The sequence below is a fragment of the Bicyclus anynana genome, chromosome 2, assembly GCF_947172395.1.
Source record: "Bicyclus anynana chromosome 2, ilBicAnyn1.1, whole genome shotgun sequence".
NCBI lineage: Eukaryota > Metazoa > Arthropoda > Insecta > Lepidoptera > Nymphalidae > Bicyclus > Bicyclus anynana.
The window spans coordinates 18,975,034-18,993,695 of record NC_069084.1 but is presented as its reverse complement, the minus strand read 5'-3'; the positions used below and the strand labels follow the sequence as shown (position 1 = coordinate 18,993,695).

The 18,662-nt window shown below is 40.4% G+C and overlaps 1 protein-coding gene across 4 annotated transcripts in view; it reads left to right on the top strand.

Moving 5' to 3' along the window:
- Window positions 1-18,662, top strand: part of LOC112058407 (protein 4.1 homolog) — an 82,389-nt gene that overhangs the window by 30,659 nt on the left and 33,068 nt on the right. For all 4 annotated transcript variants that reach the window (XM_052888610.1, XM_052888606.1, XM_052888602.1 and 1 more), the window contains 6 exons: window positions 15,062-15,230; window positions 15,837-15,984; window positions 16,564-16,680; window positions 17,051-17,234; window positions 17,771-17,923; window positions 18,011-18,196. In XM_052888610.1, the coding sequence (XP_052744570.1) occupies window positions 15,084-15,230; window positions 15,837-15,984; window positions 16,564-16,680; window positions 17,051-17,234; window positions 17,771-17,923; window positions 18,011-18,196 (935 nt within the window). In that variant the 5' untranslated portion in view covers window positions 15,062-15,083. The remainder of the gene's footprint in view (window positions 1-15,061; window positions 15,231-15,836; window positions 15,985-16,563; window positions 16,681-17,050; window positions 17,235-17,770; window positions 17,924-18,010; window positions 18,197-18,662) is intronic.

The window sequence follows — 18,662 nt, the reverse complement described above, 5'->3', positions numbered from 1 at the left end:
GTTTTATTCTTTTCTACACATACTTGTATAGACGTGGAGATAAAAATGGGCGATAACTGTCAAGCACGTGTAACCTCTACTACATGATGGTGTGTGGATAACCGATGTGCACATGACAATAGCACAAAGCGATGCTTACAATGGACTATAATATGTTCTTATTGTGCTATAATATACATATGTATAGGCTATTGTGTGCTAATGGGAGAAAATATTTTTTGTGCCGTACCGGTGGTTGGGCCCTGGATCTGTGGCACTTTCATCTTAGTCATCGAAGTATTAGTCTTGATCATTTCTGATTTGCTGTGAGCCAATCTTAGGGTTGCCGGTGTAGTTACAAGCACACGAGGCGTTGACATACCTGTAGCTGACAGGCGTATAAGCAGCGCATAGTAGGATATGCTCCAACTTCCAAAGTTCCTAGCGCATCCTACATGGTGTTGGTATGTTTAAGCTATGGAGCGCTCCACACAACTTGTTATTTGACGTTAGAAATATTCTGCTTTCCCACCAATTAGACATGAGGTCTCTACTGAACCCATGGCTTCGTCGTTGAGTCTGGCATACCTGCGAGGCGATTGAGGCTGCTTTTAAATCTATCACGCTTACGAAATTTGTCAAAATTGGCAGCAGTGCAAGCACGAAAGCGTAACAAATAGACAAAATTGGCGTATAATTACTATCAGTATGAATACATAATTAGCTATAAACCGCCATGGAGTACGGCATGGCCGCCATCAAGTCGCACACGCGTGTCAGTGACCCGGAAAGCGGCGCGGTTGGAGGTGACGAGCTGTAGCGGCTACTGATCGATCTGAGAGACGCTGCCGCTTGTGGCCACAGGTGGAGCCTTTGATTGAGCTAATGACAGAGTTCATATTTTTTATACAAAATAGGTTCACGCTTCACCACTCTTTAATTAAGTGTAGATGTGTCTATAAGATGAGACAAGCTTGTTTAGAAGATGCCTTTGTGTAGTATTAAATATAGGCTGGTCTCTACGCCGACGGACAGATTTGAGAGCTTAGACCAGCAATTAACTTCCAATATGGATTGTCGGGTATAATGTTATAAAGATTGTGTATGTTTAGAATTTCTGAATTCAATCTGAAAGCTCATAATATAATCTATAGCTAACCATGCTAATGACTAAAATAAACAGTTGAAAATGTCGTTATTATTAAGCTTGTAACCTAGTGTTTTTACAATTCACAAGCCTCTAAAATAAGTTGAAATGAAACAATAATACGTCCATTATTCAGCATAAAGTACTATTGTTTTCCACGGAAAGCACTCCCAGAGCCAGCGCTCGCTAGCATGTAACACGCGAGGCCAGCGCTGCCCAACCAACGCTCGCTTGATGACTTTTTACCACGTAATGCTTCTACGGCGAAAAATATTTTAATTTCCACCCTACTTTAAAACCTCAAAAGTTCCACGGTTAGATGGCTGGATGGTAATCAAAAGGTCCAGGGTTCGATTGCCGCCCGTTGGACTATTGTTGTACCGACTCCTAGCAGAAGCTATTCGCTTAGTTTAAAGAGAACTAATAATTTGTAATTCATAAGCAGTAGTCAAACTATTAAACTATCATCCTGTAACTGACAAAAGATTCTTGCAAGCAATTGGCACCTCTTTGTTCTACACACAAGGCAGGATGACGTGTAAACTGTAAAATTCTAATTATGAAAAACATTTACATTGTTTTAAGAATAAATTGCTTAATTCCTCTCTCTTACCACCCTACCGGCAAAGACGTATAGCCAAGCGATTTAGCGTTCCGGTAGGATGACGTGTAGAAACCGAAAGGGGTGTGGATTTTCATTCACTCCTAATAAGTTAGCTTGCTTCTTTCTATCTTAGATTAATCACTTACCATCAGGTGAGATTGTAGTCAGGAGCTAACATGTAACGAAAAAAAAATATTATCAAGTTAAACCGTCTTATTAGCCCGGTCATTATCATTAACAGACACCTTAGTCTTGTATTCCGGCTTCCGCATCAGAGCTGCGTGATGGGTCTAAGCTCCATATCCCGTCCTATAAGGAGGGAGGTCTGGCGATGTAAGGGGCAGGAAAATAGGCGGATGATGATGATAGTTATATTTCTATCTCAGAATATAAATACGAAACATAAATTCGTTAATTTCAAGTAGGCTTGAAGCGCTTTTAAAAAGTCAAGTCTGTCTGTGATGCCCATCGCCGTTTCAGTCGGCAGATCGCAATATACTTGTACTATATGAGATAGACGTAACGAGGTTAGATCCATTTCGTGGAATGAAAGGATTGGTAATAGGTATGCGAAAGAGTGACTTTTCGAGCGCGGTGATAGGTAGAGCTGGCACGTATGATGTGATGGGCCAATCTCATGAATAATGTAATCAGTGGCCCTGAAATATGTACCACGACATTATATCCAGACGAAAAAAAGAATTATATCTGCAAATAGCGGCGCAATCTAAAATATAGCTGTCTTTGGTTGCGTTAAAAAGAAACAGAGGGAGTGATATTTCGACTTTGTCGCTATTGGCCGACAATATGTTTTTCTCTCTTCACGAGGTATATCGTTGACGCTGATGATCTAGACTTATAGGTTACATTCATTTTGTGAAATAAAAGGATGCAAATGATTGTCGACGTTTCGATCGCGATGATAAGTAGAGCTGGTACGTACTCGTGTGAGGTGACGGGCCGACCTCATGAATTATGTATGGTGACGGCGCGTCTTCGGGACTCGACCTATGCGCTGTTTGTGTCGCCGATTGTGAGGAGTTGTCATTGACGTCACTACGCCGCCATGTCTAATGACATGTATAAATCAGTTGATTATAAAATCCATGCATGTAAAAGCCACTTTTCATGTTGGCAAACGCGTTGGCCAATATGTTGGCTGTTGTGTAGTGCCCGCTCTTCACATCGGCCAACATTGTGGCGAATATTGTGGTTGTTTCGATACATCCGCACTAGCTACATGATACTAGTATAGCTACATAACGTACTAGACAACATGTTAGCCAACGCGAAGAGTGGGCACGTTTGGAAGGGAAACTAGAATATTGGTTACATTTTCAAATCATCATTCACAACCCATATTCGTCGGCTCACTGTTGAACACGAAACTCTCAGAATAGAGAGGTATTAGGCTAATAGTCCACCACGCTAGCCAATATGGGTTGGCCGGAGAGAATTATGAAAATTTTTAGGTATGCAGGTTTCCTCACGATTTTTTCCTTCATCGTTTGAGACACGTGATATTTCAGTTCTTAAAATGCACATCTGAAGTGCATGTCCGCGACTTTAACTCTTTATCACAGGCAGAGGTCACAACCACTGGGCTATCACGGCTCCTAAAAAAAAAATAAAAGAAAATGTCCCGGTGTGAGCGACCCCTACATAGTTGCAATTCTCACTAAAATACGGCAGCTTTCATAAAGGGATATAATTACAAGCTCGCTGCGACATGATTAAAACATAATAAAAACCAGAGTTCAGCACCGCCGTGCAAGAATGGAGGTTGCATAATGAGAGGGGGTAGATGGGAGGGGGGTACGCCGCCTCGACTAGTACACTGATGTACTCCACAATACTAGCGTACTGAGCGGAATATAGCTGCGTGTGTTATGGTGTGGTGATTGTTTTGTGTAGATCCTGATGTAGGTGTGGTAGGGTTGTTTAACGGTTCATTCATAATAATTAACAATCTAAATCTAAATATTATATAAAAGCTAAAGGTAACTTACTCATCACGAAATATCAAAAGCAGCTTGACACATTATGATCTACCCCCTGTTTCATTATGTTACTCTGAGATCGTGGTAATTCTCTCTATATTTTCGAAATGAGTGATTTCTCAGCTTTCAATTCAATCTTATGGAGAACAATCGTTTTTGTTACCTGTTATATCTGTGAAGACAATGAATACGGTTGGTTTTCCTTAACAACGAGTTGTTGAGAGTATATTAAGTTTGAATATATTATTGTCTTCACCGACTCAGTAATTATCTAATTAATTTCAATAATACGCACAATTTTCCAATTAACCGACATCCGAATGCAGAGCCCATTGCTTGTGTTACAGCTGTAACGTTTCTTTGTGCATGAGAATGCTAAAAATCGGAAGTCCCGTTACGGTCAGGTTGGCACCCCTGCTTAAGGAAACAGGAAGGTGCAGGTTCAAAAGTTTTAATAATTGACGTCACTTATTTATTTAGTTATAACGTATCGACGTAGATAGCCTTTTACCTACCGAAATTCATAGATTCATAGAAAATTCACTACCTATCCTGAGGACTTATAACGAACCTGTACCTATTGAATAATACTTTTCACCATTTTGTACAATTTGTACACATACAGTGCATACCCCGGTTATATATACCATATACCTTGTGCAACTTTCCATTTAAGATAGTAATTAAACATATCTGATATTTGCTAGAGCTTTCACAACCAAGCACAGACGAGCAACATTGTAGTTATAGTTAAAGTATTCTTTATTGTTTTTGTCGCAATTCACTAACACGTTGCAGGACAACAGTTTTACTGTTGAATCTACAAAGTAATCCCCATAAAAGTTTCCCGTACTCGTAAATACTACCGTTGCACTTATACCGCGAAATTTGTCATGGTTCTAAATGGATTTACCGTGAAGTTTTAACTTCTTTCGAGTGGTTTTGCAAGTGGCATGAAATATTGCACTTTGATATAATGTCTTTGCTGGCATATGTAGATGTAGTGTGCTTTACAATCTACTGATCACATTATTACATTAAGATTCATATTTTTATCTGATCAAGGCATGGCAAGGCAATTGTGATATATTTTATGACGAATAAAGGTAGTATTTTTATTTTTGTTCACGTACGATAGTAAGTATTTATGATTTTGATAAAAAAGGTTATCTATATGACTAGACAATTTGTCTTGCTAATGCGAGGTGGTGGCTACAAAATTGCAGCAATAAATTGCAGATATAGCCCGTGTGTGAACCCTGGGGAATACAAAGTTGCAGCCCTATTTTATATCGTTGTCAAGTGGAAATATCACGGTGTACCTTCGTGGCGGGGAAAGAGGTGGAAATGGGAATAACTAGATCGGGCTGCGGAGTGCGGCTGCGAGCCGGAGCTACCGCGACTCTTGAGCTGAGTGTTCGTATTTTATTCGTAATTTAAGCCGACTTCAAAGTAAGCAGAGATTTCAAATTAACCCATCTGTTTCGACTCGGAGCAGCAGGGCGGCGATTAAAGGAATAAGTTTTTATATAACCTTTTTCTCATACGAAAAGTTGTAAAGGAAAAATAAAGCCTTATTAAAGGATACAACAATTTTGTACACGATGTTGTACATTTGATTTACTTTGCATGTGGTTATCGCACCAAAAATATAGTAATTTCCAAAGTAGAAATAACAGGTAGATGTACCATTATATTAATGATACATCTTTAAACTTAACTTACGAATAGGTCAGATTTCCAATCTAATAATAATAATAAATTAACCTAACACTTTTAGGATGTCAATAAAATTATTTTATTTTCAGTTAATTTTCTGTATTTTTCCGCTAGTGCATTGACTAATTATAGCATTGCGGAGTACAAATACAGAATAATTTCTTTATAATTCCGTTTATCTGGTGACCTAAGTATAAAAATAGACAGAGAAACGGGTAGGTTCTTCTTCTTCTTTCGTCTGGGCCGTTCCCGCACTTAGCCATGTGATTTGCCGTTGTTCGTGGGTCCCTCGATGGTGGTTCCCGCTAGATTCACTCCATCCAGCCGAGCTCGCTCCAGAAGCTTAAAGCTTAGCAGGCCGCCCAGGTCGCCGTACGGGTAGGTTAGACATATCCCTACCTATTTTATCAATTTTATTATAATTTAAAATGGAAGATTATAATTGTTGTATGGTAGAAAAGCATGTAATAGAAGCTTGCCGACACGCATTTAAAACGTAACCTAATTAATGTGGTTATAATCCGCGCATGTAAAAATAGCCTGGCGCGTATTACGATTACGACATACGAGTAGCATGATATGAATGTGTATCGGAGAGTAATGACTGGCGCCGACTGTACACTACAAGTACTCCACTCCAGCTCTCCCGGACACACGAGACATGTAGAGATGTGTCACTGACACTGCTGCTACAAGAGACACTGCAGGCCAAGCATCCGTGGTTAAGGGATATGGAGCTTTGACCCTGCAGGTTGGCGGGCTATATCCTCCGTATATTGTGTTCTACCATATCAACCGAGACATCTGCCGTGTCATCAGTTAGTGTCCCTTGGGTTTTGTTCCTCTCTCCTGATTGCGAGAAAATGGAATGCCCTTCCAACTGTCGTATTCGATAAAAGTACCTAAGTTTCACTGCTGGTACCATCCTCGCTTACCATCAGGTGTGATTACAGCCAAGCGCTAGCCTATATCCAATTACTCGTACATACGTTCATTCGATGTACGTATCATGTTTGTAATGCAGTTTCGTAAACGTTGAAACTGAAGCAAGGTTGAGGTGTTTACAATAGGATATTAATGGTACCTACTTCAAAATGGTTTTATAACTTAAACGCGGTCAAATCACTTAACATTAATACAATTTCCCATTACAATAATTACTTTAAAAGCGCTTAAAATACAGTCGTGACCGTTCTCTGTCCGACCGTCCCGAATGACATCATGTGACCTCCGCAATGGTTTATTTGTTGCGCTAATGAGTAATCTATGTGTATACGACTGTGTGACAGTGTGACCATACCTTGTGCATGTGTTACGGTAGTAACATTTTTAGGGTGTGTAGTATGGTGACTCTGAGAACGCATTTTGATCCCATAGGCTTCCCGCGACCCTCGGCGCAGTCCCTGTTAGCTTTTTACAGCCCCGCTGACGGCGCGTGTCATCATCGCCGCTCTTGCCATCCGCCAGTAATCATCGCGCTATAACAGCGCTTGCCACCAGCGAGTAATTGTCGCGCTAGATCCGCGCTTGTCACCCGCCAGTAATCATCGCGCTATAACAGCGCTTGCTACCAGCGAGTAATTGTCGCGCTAGATCCGCGCTTGTCACCCGCCAGTAATCATCGCGCTATAACAGCGCTTGCCACCAGCGAGTAATTGTCGCGCTAGATCCGCGCTTGTCACCCGCCAGTAATCATCGCGCTATAACAGCGCTTGCCACCAGCGAGTAATTGTCGCGCTAGATCCGCGCTTGTCACCCGCCAGTAATCATCGCGCTATAACAGCGCTTGCCACCAGCGAGTAATTGTCGCGCTAGATCCGCGCTTGTCACCCGCCAGTAATCATCGCGCTATAACAGCGCTTGCCACCAGCGAGTAATTGTCGCGCTAGATCCGCGCTTGTCACCCGCCAGTAATCATCGCGCTAGAGCCGCGCATGCCACTCGCGAGTAATCTTCGCGCTAGAGCCGCGTTTGCCACCCGCAAGTAATCATCTCGCTAGAGCCGCGCTTGCCACTCGCCAGTAATCTTCGCGCTATAGCCGCGCCAGCTAACCGCGCGGGCGGTCAGCGCCACTGTAAAACTAGCCATACATGGATGTCCGGCCATTGTTCTTTTTTAAGAAAATCTACATAAGTTGAGAGAAGTTACAGCTTAATATAGGTAAAGGTACTCCTTAATTCTAAAAGGTAAATTTTTATTGCTACTTACGAGAGTTCAATACTTTTAGGCAAAATTATTGCAGATCTTCTTTAAGGCATGTTCAAATCAATCAAAAATTAAAGAAAGTGTACACTTTTTTTAATTTCTGTCTAGTCTTTTATATCTTTCTTGATTTTAAGCCAATATAAACAGACAAGCTTGGCGTTTTATGAATACAATAGCACTCATGAACTAAGCCTACGAATAATTGATTTGTAAAATATAGAAAACATCCAGAACAAACAAACGATGTTCATCAAGTTTACTGTATTAATATAGATTGTACGTTTTAATGTATTAGATATTAACTGAAAGATACAAGGAAGCTGTAAGGTCAGAGTGAGATCATACTTACATTGAACTCGGTCAAGGTCCCTAATGTTTTGCATTCTATTCTCGACCGTTGGCGTATTACTTTACTACTACACCTCGCTTGTACTATGGATTGTGTGGCTTTATTTGTACTCTATACAATATGCAGTTTTGTAGAACTAAATATACTCCATTTCGCTCTTTGATTCCTCCATTCTCTTGGTCCATTAACCTAGTTGTAATAACTGAATACAGATCTACTCGTATTTATTTATTTACTTACTTACTGACTTATTTACTTCCTTCGGACGCTATAGGCCTTTGTGGCCTTTGTGGTATAGGTAGATAAAAATATGAAAAATATAAATTCGTGTATTAACAATGAGTTAAAAAAAATAAAAAACGCCCTTTATATTTTACTTATATTAAAACTTTTCCTGAAAAAATATGTATTCAAATCGCATCAATAGTTTTTATGATATACGGACATACAAACAAGCCCATGACTCGAGTCTCGAACTCCAGGACCTTGTTGCCCGCAGCTGTCTATTTTTGCCACTAATGAGTCGATTTCTTTTGGTTATCAACAATAAATTCGTAAATACAAGATAACCGAAGCAATAAATCATGTCCGTCACTCGCTTGGCGCCCTGCCAGCCAGATAACGTATAGCGGGTTCAAATCCCGCGCCGATGGATATTGTTTGTTGATTGCAACGTTATTGGAATTTATGTGTGTGTGTTATTTAATGTGTGATTACACACAACGTATGTATTGTTATTTATTGTTTAATATATGTATTTCTACATTAATCGTAAGTAAAGTATTACTTCTTCTCTAAGGCATTAGACAATTTAGACATAATAAGTTATTTCAATTCTTGTGTGACGAGGAAAGCTGATCCAATTGTCTCTAAACATCTTCTATAGAAAAATAACTAATCTTCGACTTAATGGCGTGTTTTAACACATTAAAACTTCCCGGGTTATATAGAAAGAGGGGCCTACGCACACTCTCGGATATATTTCGTAGGTGATAAGGATTTTCCGATTATGTCCGTTTTCTTTCGCTCCGTTCTTCTGACCCTAGGGCTCGACTTTGATCTTCTTCATAGCTCGCCCAAAACTTCTCGAACTCCTGATACTGCTTCAGTGACTTGAGAATCTACAACACAATTAGAAAGAAAGTAAGATCAGAGTCATACGATCGTTGTAAATGAAAAGGATTGATGGACTAGTTAAACCGTAGATATTCGTATGTATTGAACACATATGATAAATTTGGTTTCCTTGGTTGAGAAAATTTCGCTCATCGTCGAGATATTATCATAGCATGTTGCACAGCGCGCAGACGGCTGCATCCTCGGCAGTTTCACATCGGAAGTTATTATAATGCATGTCGGTTTGTATACCGTACAACCATACAGCATTTCGATAGCACAATGTAGGCCGCCGCACGCCGGAAATTGCGTCAAATATTCTATTTACACCTATTTCTATGCATAAACAATGGTACAAGTATGCTGTGTCAGGTTATTTGTGTTTTCTTGTATTGCTGCTCGTTTAGCGAGCTTACTGAATATAGCTCCACCCTTTCCCTTTCTTTACTATTGGTAATACTTGCATAGTTTTTGAAATCATTGAAATTCCCTATTTTTTTACTGAACTTCTTGGGTATTTTTTTAAGTTTTACCTTTTGAACACAGTAATATTTTAATGCAACCAAGGTACTGGAGCCGAACTAGAATCTCGCCCCCGAACTCAAAAAGTCCCCGCTCTTTAGATGTCTAATCTCCAACATTGCGCGTTTTGCTTAGTGGAGAGGCAGAGAGGAATATTGGCCACGACTGATTTTCTTTGGCGTAAAGGGCAACAATTTTAAAAATTGGATGTCCAAAATATCAGATCACAGAAGCTATGTCCAAAAGAGAACGCTATCAATAACGTTTAGTCGAGTAACAGTCACAGAAATAGAAGTCTTTGTTTAATGTTCTGTGTAATAACACCTTTTCTTTGAAAAATGTGGGTTCTTAAATACTAGTAAGCATTTTAGTTTTACAAGTTCTCTAATGTTCAGATACGGTTTTGTTTCAATAGTAGGTAGGTACGAGTGTATAGACCTTGGTTTCAGGTACTTGTGAACAAAATTTGATTAGTATGATAAAGAGCTAGGCACTAGCCAGTAAATTGGAAGATTGGCCTGGCCCACTTCAGGGTTAAAATATTCTGATGTTGTCTCGATGAGTTGCTTAGCAAACTTGTTACTAACCATGACTTACATAAATGACGTCTCATTATAAGGTTGATGCAAAATAATGATGATGAATGATAAAAAAAGAAGAAGAAGTACTTTATGGCACACAAAAATACAATAATAAATAAAAACAAAAATGAAAAAGAATGAAAAATGAATATATAAAAATATTTTCCCGAATATGTGTGGCTACGACATCGAATCTCATCTGTTTATAATCTTCAAGTTAATTAAGTCTCGTCCATGGGATGTTTGGATGATGTTTTTATTTAGTAACTAGCAAACGCTGGGCAGTTTCACCCTCGTGGTTTCCGTTTCTGTAGGAATACAGGGATAAAATATAGCCTATAGCACTCGGGCATAATGTAACTTATAAATATCTTATAAATCTTTTAGGAATGCTCTACTTGTATGATTTTAGTCGACCAACTATCTACGAGTAAAATATGCATAAAAATTGCACAGGTTTAGAAAGATTCCTTGAAAAACAGGGAACAGGGCAGGGAAGTTGAGTGTTGATGCATTCTAAAGGGATCCCATAAACCTACTCTCAAGGTCACAAGTCCTGGGACATGCTCGAGGTGTTTCCTCTACCACAAAATAATGGAACAATCACTGTCGCTACCCGTCACGTCCAACTTTTTATTTTGTTGATTGTAAATTTTTGTGTAGTCGTAATTAGCAATTTGTATCTAATTAATACAGTAATCACTTCATTTGCTGATTCCAATTTCAGTTGTAATAAGGTAAAATCGATAAAAACTGTTTCAGAGGTAACGAATTTATTGCCGTGAGTCAGTGATTAGCACCGAGCAGTTAAAGTGGCCGTAAATTAGCACGAACTGCAGTCCGAGTCCGCCCCGAGTCATACGCCATGAATCACTTATCGCTAATACTGATGTATCTGTTGATAAGGGCTGGACTAATATTTCATCTATACTATTTATATTACCCATATTCAACCCATATTCGGCTCACTGTTGATCTCGAGTCTCCTCCCAGAATGAGAGGGTTTAGGCCAATAGTCTACTACGCTGACCCAATGCGGATTGGCAGACTTCACACACGCAGAGAACTAAGAAAATTCTCTGGTATGTAGGATTTTTTACGATGTTTTTCCTTCACCGTTTGAGACCTCTGATATTGAATTTCTTAAAATGCACACAACTGAAAAGTTGGTCCATTTAAGAAATTGATGAAAGATGCATTCTGAAAGGATCCTTTAAACTTACTGTCACAAGTCCTGAGACCTGTTCGAGGTGTTTCCTCTACCACAAAATAATGGTACCCGACGTGTCACACGTCTGTATAAAAAGTATTCGAAAGCAGAGAATTACAGCATTCGATGTATAATATTAAAAAGTACGAGCGATGAGTAATAATGGTCTATGTTAAGTATAGAGCCCATAATGAGTGCTCTATTCACAGCGCGGCTCCGTCTCTGCTGAGAGTCAATTCATTTCAAATTACGTGGGCATGTACTTGCACGGTGAACTAGAAAAACGTAGTTCGTTGTACTTGTTATTGTGATTTCACCTACCTTTTTGTAGGCAAGCACGGAATAAATAGATTGACTATTGACAAAGGAAAATGTTGGTACGCAGTCCTTTGATAGCCTCCAATAGCTAATTTGTTTTGTTATTTTCCCTAAAATTTGATATTTCGTATATTTCGTATCGCATGTTTGTGATTTTTCCTCCACTGTATTAATTGCAAAGTTCTTTATAGTCAACGATTGGCGAATAAATATCACTATAAAGTGACGTGCACTTTATATATATTTGCAAATATGCACTGCCTAGGACTTACAAGGTATTTAATAAATTAACCGTTTTCTATAATTAGTGTATTGTGTTTTAGTGCTTCCTTAATTAACTGTAACTAAAATTACTTTGAGTAAGCAACACAAATCGTTGATAATATTACAACAATAACTCCGTCCACACATTGATGTGTTTGTCTGTGTGTGTGTCACATATGGGCCCATTCCGAGCACGTGACAATGCCACCGGTGATGTAACCAGTACCCAGTACCCACAACAATGGCCCTCCGTACAAGTTAGTCGCTACTCGCTCCAACGTAGCATTCGATCACGTAGCGATGCCCGTGTGAAGACTGACTTCCCTTAGATGCCTTCATTGGAATATCATTTTTCAGATGACAATTATACAATGAGTGGATTTATGTGTTTTTAAAGATTACCGCGCGATTCTTTTTGATTTTTGGTATGAAGAGTATCCTTTCTATTTTTGTTTCATTTACTTATACTAGTACATTATGTCGGTGTTAATAATAGAGGTAAAGTTTGTTATGATGCGATAATCTCTGGATCTACTGAACCGATTTTGAAAATTCTTTAACCAATAGAAAGCCACGTTATATGTGAGTGTCATGTGCTATATTTTATCTCCGTACTCTTACAGGAATGGGGTAAACGCGGGGGTCCGCTAGTACCAAGATAAAGACAAATAACTCGATATGATGAGATGTCAGAATAAATGATGTCGATTAGGAGCTTTACTTACATGTGCACACCATCAGTTAAATATTCTTAACTTTGGTGATAATAGCTAGGCACTTAGCTTGGTGAAAATCTATCTAAGCCTAAGTAACTTTCTCTAAGGTGATCTTACTCTAATTCGCCTGACGCCTTTGACACTACTTTCCAAAGACTAAACTTTATAATTGGCTACCGTATTTACCTACTGAAGGTAGATAGCAAACTATCAGCTTTTATAAGATGATGGTCTGTGGATCACAATCTCTTGTTCTATCTGTCGAGACCCAAATGAATGCAAAGCTATCAAACAGTTGTTTTGTAAGTTGTCGTAACATTGAGGAGCAGCGAAGTGAATGCAGGTCGCGTATAATTGCATACGTGTGAACGTAAACAATGGCCGCGTACGTAGCCGCAGCTACTAGGGATGTTACGAAGATTCGACTTCGATTCCGAACAATCGTAATGTTCGACTGATTTTAAATATCCGACTCCGACTACATAAAGAATTTGTAGGGAGTCAAGAAGGCGGCCCGGGAACATGCGAAGAGCAAGCACCGGGCCCGCCCTCCCACTGATTCGGCTCGAATGACTGCGAAGTCTGAGGGGCCATGGGAGGTGGTGGGTTGACTCCGACTTCAGCTGCGCTAGTTTTCTAAACTTCAAGTCTTTGATTATTTCAAATAGGCTTCATTTACAAGCATTTTTAGAAGGTCATGTGTTTCTTAGAAGTGACACTACTAGTAGAAGTAGATTTAGTTAATAGTAGAGCATTTTATGACAGAGCTCGTCTGTAGCGGGAAGCACTACCACCATGCGGCATTGCACTGTCTGACGGATCTGAATGATGTCTGACTGTCTGTCTGGATCCGGTCTGACGGACATGATTGTCGGTATAATTACAGTTAGACACGGAAAAAATTTGTTCGTAGGATGGGTTTGTACTGTTGTGACATTTGTTTCCGCATCTGTCTCCGGTTCGGCTTCAGCTCCGTATCCGATAAGTTGAATATTCGGTTCCGGTAAACACTGGGTTTTCAACATCTACATCCCTAGATAGGTTTGGTACTCGTAAGTATAAGTAGTACCTGCCTGATAACTTCACAGTCAATGGCGAACGCATCGCCTTCTGCCTCGTGAGAATGGGAGAAATTCTCATTATATCCATTCAATTGCTGAGCTTGCTTTGTTGTAATCCATAACTGGAGGATTATTTTTCTAGAAAAACCATCACCAACTGCGATATTGTACTTTATGTTTAGTAGCTATAAAGTTTGTTTTACTTCGATTCAATTTGGTTACACAATTTATTAAAGCTAAGTCGGGAGACTGCGACAAAGTTTTTGAGTTCTGATTCAATACATGCCGATGCTTTCATTAAGGATACAGAATTAATAAATCCATCGTGGCTATATATATATAAATAAATTGTTAGACATGAGTAGGTACAGAAATCACATTCACGACAAGACGCTTTAAATGTTTGTATATTTTGTACAGTTACGAGAAGTTATGGTGTTTCAAACAATTTCATCTAATTGTGAGCAATTAGGATCAGGCTTCAAAGTAGAGTCGTAGTTTTTGATCTTTATCTTGTTTATGCAGCAAAGCAATAAATATTTGTGTCAACTGGTTCGGTCCCGGCTGGTTCGCAGATAATTTTTGTAATCCCAAGACCGTTAGCCATGTCTAACATAACAGCAGATTGAATTCGCATGTGTGTCCGACATTACAGTCCCGTTAGTGTTGGATCGATGATTCGCAAGACACGATACGCCACGTTTTTGTATACCGAAACTAGACATGCTTTCTAGTTGATTATGTTCCCAGCATACGGGTTTCCTTAATGTGCGATTCGTTTTAGGTGTTTCTTTTTATTAAAATTCGTTAATTCTTGCTATAAAGGAATATTTGCAACGTCAAGTTTGTCTGTTTGTAGTGTCTTTTACCTACTGCCGAGTTTGAAGGCTAGTTCTTATGAGGAGATTTTACAAGAAATTCAGTTTTAATTATAAGAAACAACATCACCCACGTTCTGATATCTACCGAATATTCACAATACTTTAGCTTACGTTTTGTTTATTTCTATATTCTCTACATAGATTCTAACTAATATAAGAATTCGAAAAAAACTCTCTCTAGCATTATAAGGATTTCGTGATGAAAACCTGATTTCGGTAAATTTTAAAACTAAAAGATGTGAAGGATATCTAGGTCCTCTCGGATTTCATTCCAAGTTATGAATTGTTAAACTATTGAGGCCCAAAATATTGGCTCACTAGCTTATGCGTCCTTGGTTCGTTCCGTCTGATTTTGATTTGAGCTGATAGAAAACAATTGTTTTTCCAGGTGTTGACGGAAGCGCGGCAAGATGCCGGAGGGAGTGGCGAAGGACGCGAAGGGCGCCAAGGAGGAGAAGCCCAAGGCCAAGGAGTCGCCCAAGCGCCGCCCCGCCGGCAACCAGGCCAGGGTCAAGGTGGAGCTGCTGGATGGCTCCGTCATGGATCTGGATGCTGATGTAGGTCTCACACTACATTTATGTCGCTTAACTTGTAGTGCACTTTGTAGACTATCTCGTACTGAAACAAAGGTCATAGGCACACGCAGTGTACATATCAATTTAAAAAGAGGTCTCTCAACTCGTTCCGTATTATTTGTATGAATTACAACTTATTCAAATGCACACTAATGAAATTCGTAACGTACTCGTCTCGCCTCGGGACAAGCCTACTGCTCTATGTCTGCGCGCTTACTACTCCGTTCTCGATCACGTCTCTGCATACATGATACATCCTCACCCCTCTCCCGTATCACCTCACCGTCAACCCACCATAGAAGCAGTCGACATCTGGTTGACGGCGAGGCAAAACGCTGACAGTCCCTTTCCAAGAAGATATGAATGCTATGACATTAAAACGTTAATGTGGTAATTTGGTAACTGTTCCAAAAACCCTGTTTGAGGGTATTTATTGATGATTTCGGCTGATTAATACTGTCACTCTCTCTTTACTAATCTAAGAAATTGTTTTATTCCAATACATTTTTCTTACATTAATTTAGAGTCAAATGAGCCATTTATCATTTGTGAGTTGGTATAAAAAAAGCAATGGTTGTTAACTTCCAGAGAAAGATCCGCGGGCACGACCTCCTCAGCAAAGTGTGCGACAGCCTGAACCTGGTGGAGAAGGACTACTTCGGGCTGCTGTACGAGGACCGGGGCGACCCTCGAGTGTGGCTCGACCTGGAGAAACGCGTCTCTAAGTTGCTGAAACGTATGTGTTTAAACTTTGAGAAATTTCACGAATAGACCATTTTGTTTTAATAAATTAAATTTAAAGTTAAATGATCTAAGTCTGAAGATGAAGATATTTAATACATTTTCTTTCTTTTAATTAATTTTCAATAAGAATTGGGAAGTTGGTGATGAATCACCCCCGTGACTCTGAGAGCACGTCAAATCGTCGGTCCCGACAAAACCAAACATTATCTTATTAAACCAAAGGGAGGCCCTGTACTTTATCATTATCAACCCATATTCGGCTCACTGCTGAGTCTCCTCACAGAATGAGAAGGGTTAGGCAAATAGTTTACCACAGATTTCACACACGCAGAGAATTAAGAAAATTCTCTGGTTCCATACCAGAGAATTTTTTTGAGACACGTGATATTTAATTTCTTAAAATGCACACAACTGGAAAGTTGGATGTGCATGCCCCGGACCGGAACATACCCTCCGGAATCGGAGGCAGAGGTCATATCCATTGGGCTATCACGGCTCCGTACTTGCTCTTTGCATATTGCTGGATCGCCTTGACTCTACAAGTTGCTTTCAAGTTATTGTTTGTGTACAGATGAGCCGTGGTCGCTGCGTTTCGCAGTGAAGTTCTACCCGCCCGAGCCGGCGCAGCTGCAGGAGGAGCTGACGCGATACCAGCTGGTGCTGGCCATACGGAAGGATCTGCTCGACGGTACGTACACCTCCACTACCCCTGACTGAAACTAAGAACTTCTGAACCAACAACCAAGACTAAGCTCAATTTGTAAACGTGATTATTGGAAGAGAGAAAATATTCCAATCAATCGCGAACACTGTGTCAACAACTCCGGCTGTCCCCATAACCATATAGCTTTTGAGGCTCATTTGTTTAATACTCCCACTACTATCTGGTTTATTGCCAAACTACTGTAATGTGTCAGTGTAGGCACAAATGTTATTAAGTCATAAATCAAAGAGGTTTCAATCAGCTAAACATCATTCCAGCCCTTGTAAGCTACTGCACATACTCGGTCCTTCGAGCCGGATATGCAATGTATCAGAGTGATAAATTATGTCTCTAGGTCGCCTACCATGCTCGGCGGTGACGCACGCGCTGCTTGCCAGCTACCTGCTGCAGTCGGAGCTGGGCGACTACGAGGCGTCGGAGGAGGGCGCGGGGCTGTGCAAGCAGCTCAAGCTGGTTCCGCCCGCCGCCGCCACGCCCGAGCTGGAGGAGAAGGTGGTGGAGCTGCACCGCACGCACAGGTCACTAGCCCTTACATACCGCCCACTGCTGGCCAGCTGACTGCTGCAGTCAGAGGAGGAAGACCATCATCACTTCAGCCGATGGACTTATATTTCGGAATATATATTATAGTGTTTAGGATTATATACATTATACATGATAAAACGGCTTGGTGTTGAACTGCACTATACGATTGTGTGCTTAGTTCTAGATTAGTAAATTTGAAAAATGGTGGTAAACAAAAAAAAAAGCCTTGGCTGAGTTTGTTGAGGCTCTTCTCGGACCAAGGCGCTTTAGAAACCTCGTATTATTTTTGAAATTTCAAGTTTTCGACTTTAATAACCACCATTAAGTCATGACATAACTTGACTTTTCAAAAGTGAATGTAAACTAAGCCTAATGATAGCGAGGGGTCAGTACTCTAACACCTGAGGACCGCAACATACGTCTGTTGTTAAATTTTTTGAAAAACGTCCAGCATATTGTATTATCCATGTTACATTAATCTCCTAACTGTCTCGGATATTTTCAACCCTTTCCTGCGTCATGTCTTCAGAGGTCAGACCCCGGCGGAGGCCGAGCTGAACTACCTGGAGAACGCCAAGAAGCTGGCCATGTACGGGGTGGACCTGCACCCGGCCAAGGACTCTGAAAACGTGGACATCACCCTGGGAGTGTGCTCCTCCGGCTTGCTGGTGCACAGGGAGAAGTGAGTAGAAGCTGTCTAACTGTTGGATGGTGGGATCATCACCTCCTTTACCTGATTTCTTTATAATTTATCATTATCATTGCGCAGACTTCGCATCAACCGGTTCGCGTGGCCCAAGATCCTCAAGATCAGCTACAAGCGGCACAACTTCTACGTGAAGCTGCGGCCCGGCGAGTTCGAGCAGTTCGAGTCCACGGTGGGCTTCAAGCTGGCCAACCACCGCGCCGCCAAGAAGCTGTGGAAGACCTGTGTCGAGCACCACACCTTCTTCAGGTACCTGTCGAGTTTTCTTAAGTAAAACTGCTTTACGGACACATGACTTGAGTGAATGCGTTACGCAAAGGGTAATCGAAATGACACATGACACCGTTCAGTTATAAAAGCGCCATCTGTAGTAACACTACTAAACTACGACACAACACAAGTAAGCTCAGCGCGTTTAGTCTTTTAACAGCATATTTTTGAACTAGTGAAGCAAGTCGGTCACGAGAGATGGCGCTTATATCCGCGACTAATTTTTAAGTTTCTCTTTCATGTATTATTTTATTTTGAATGAAGTTTTACTTCATAACTAATTACTTGTTATTAAAATTTACGTTTTAATTTAAATTTACCGATTGTTAATCGATCAATGTTGACGAAAGTAAAAAGACAGGTGGGCAAAGTCTGCTCTCAACTAGAAAACGGTGCTGCCAAGTTAACGACTCGGCAGAAATGTTAGAATTTAATTTAGAATTAG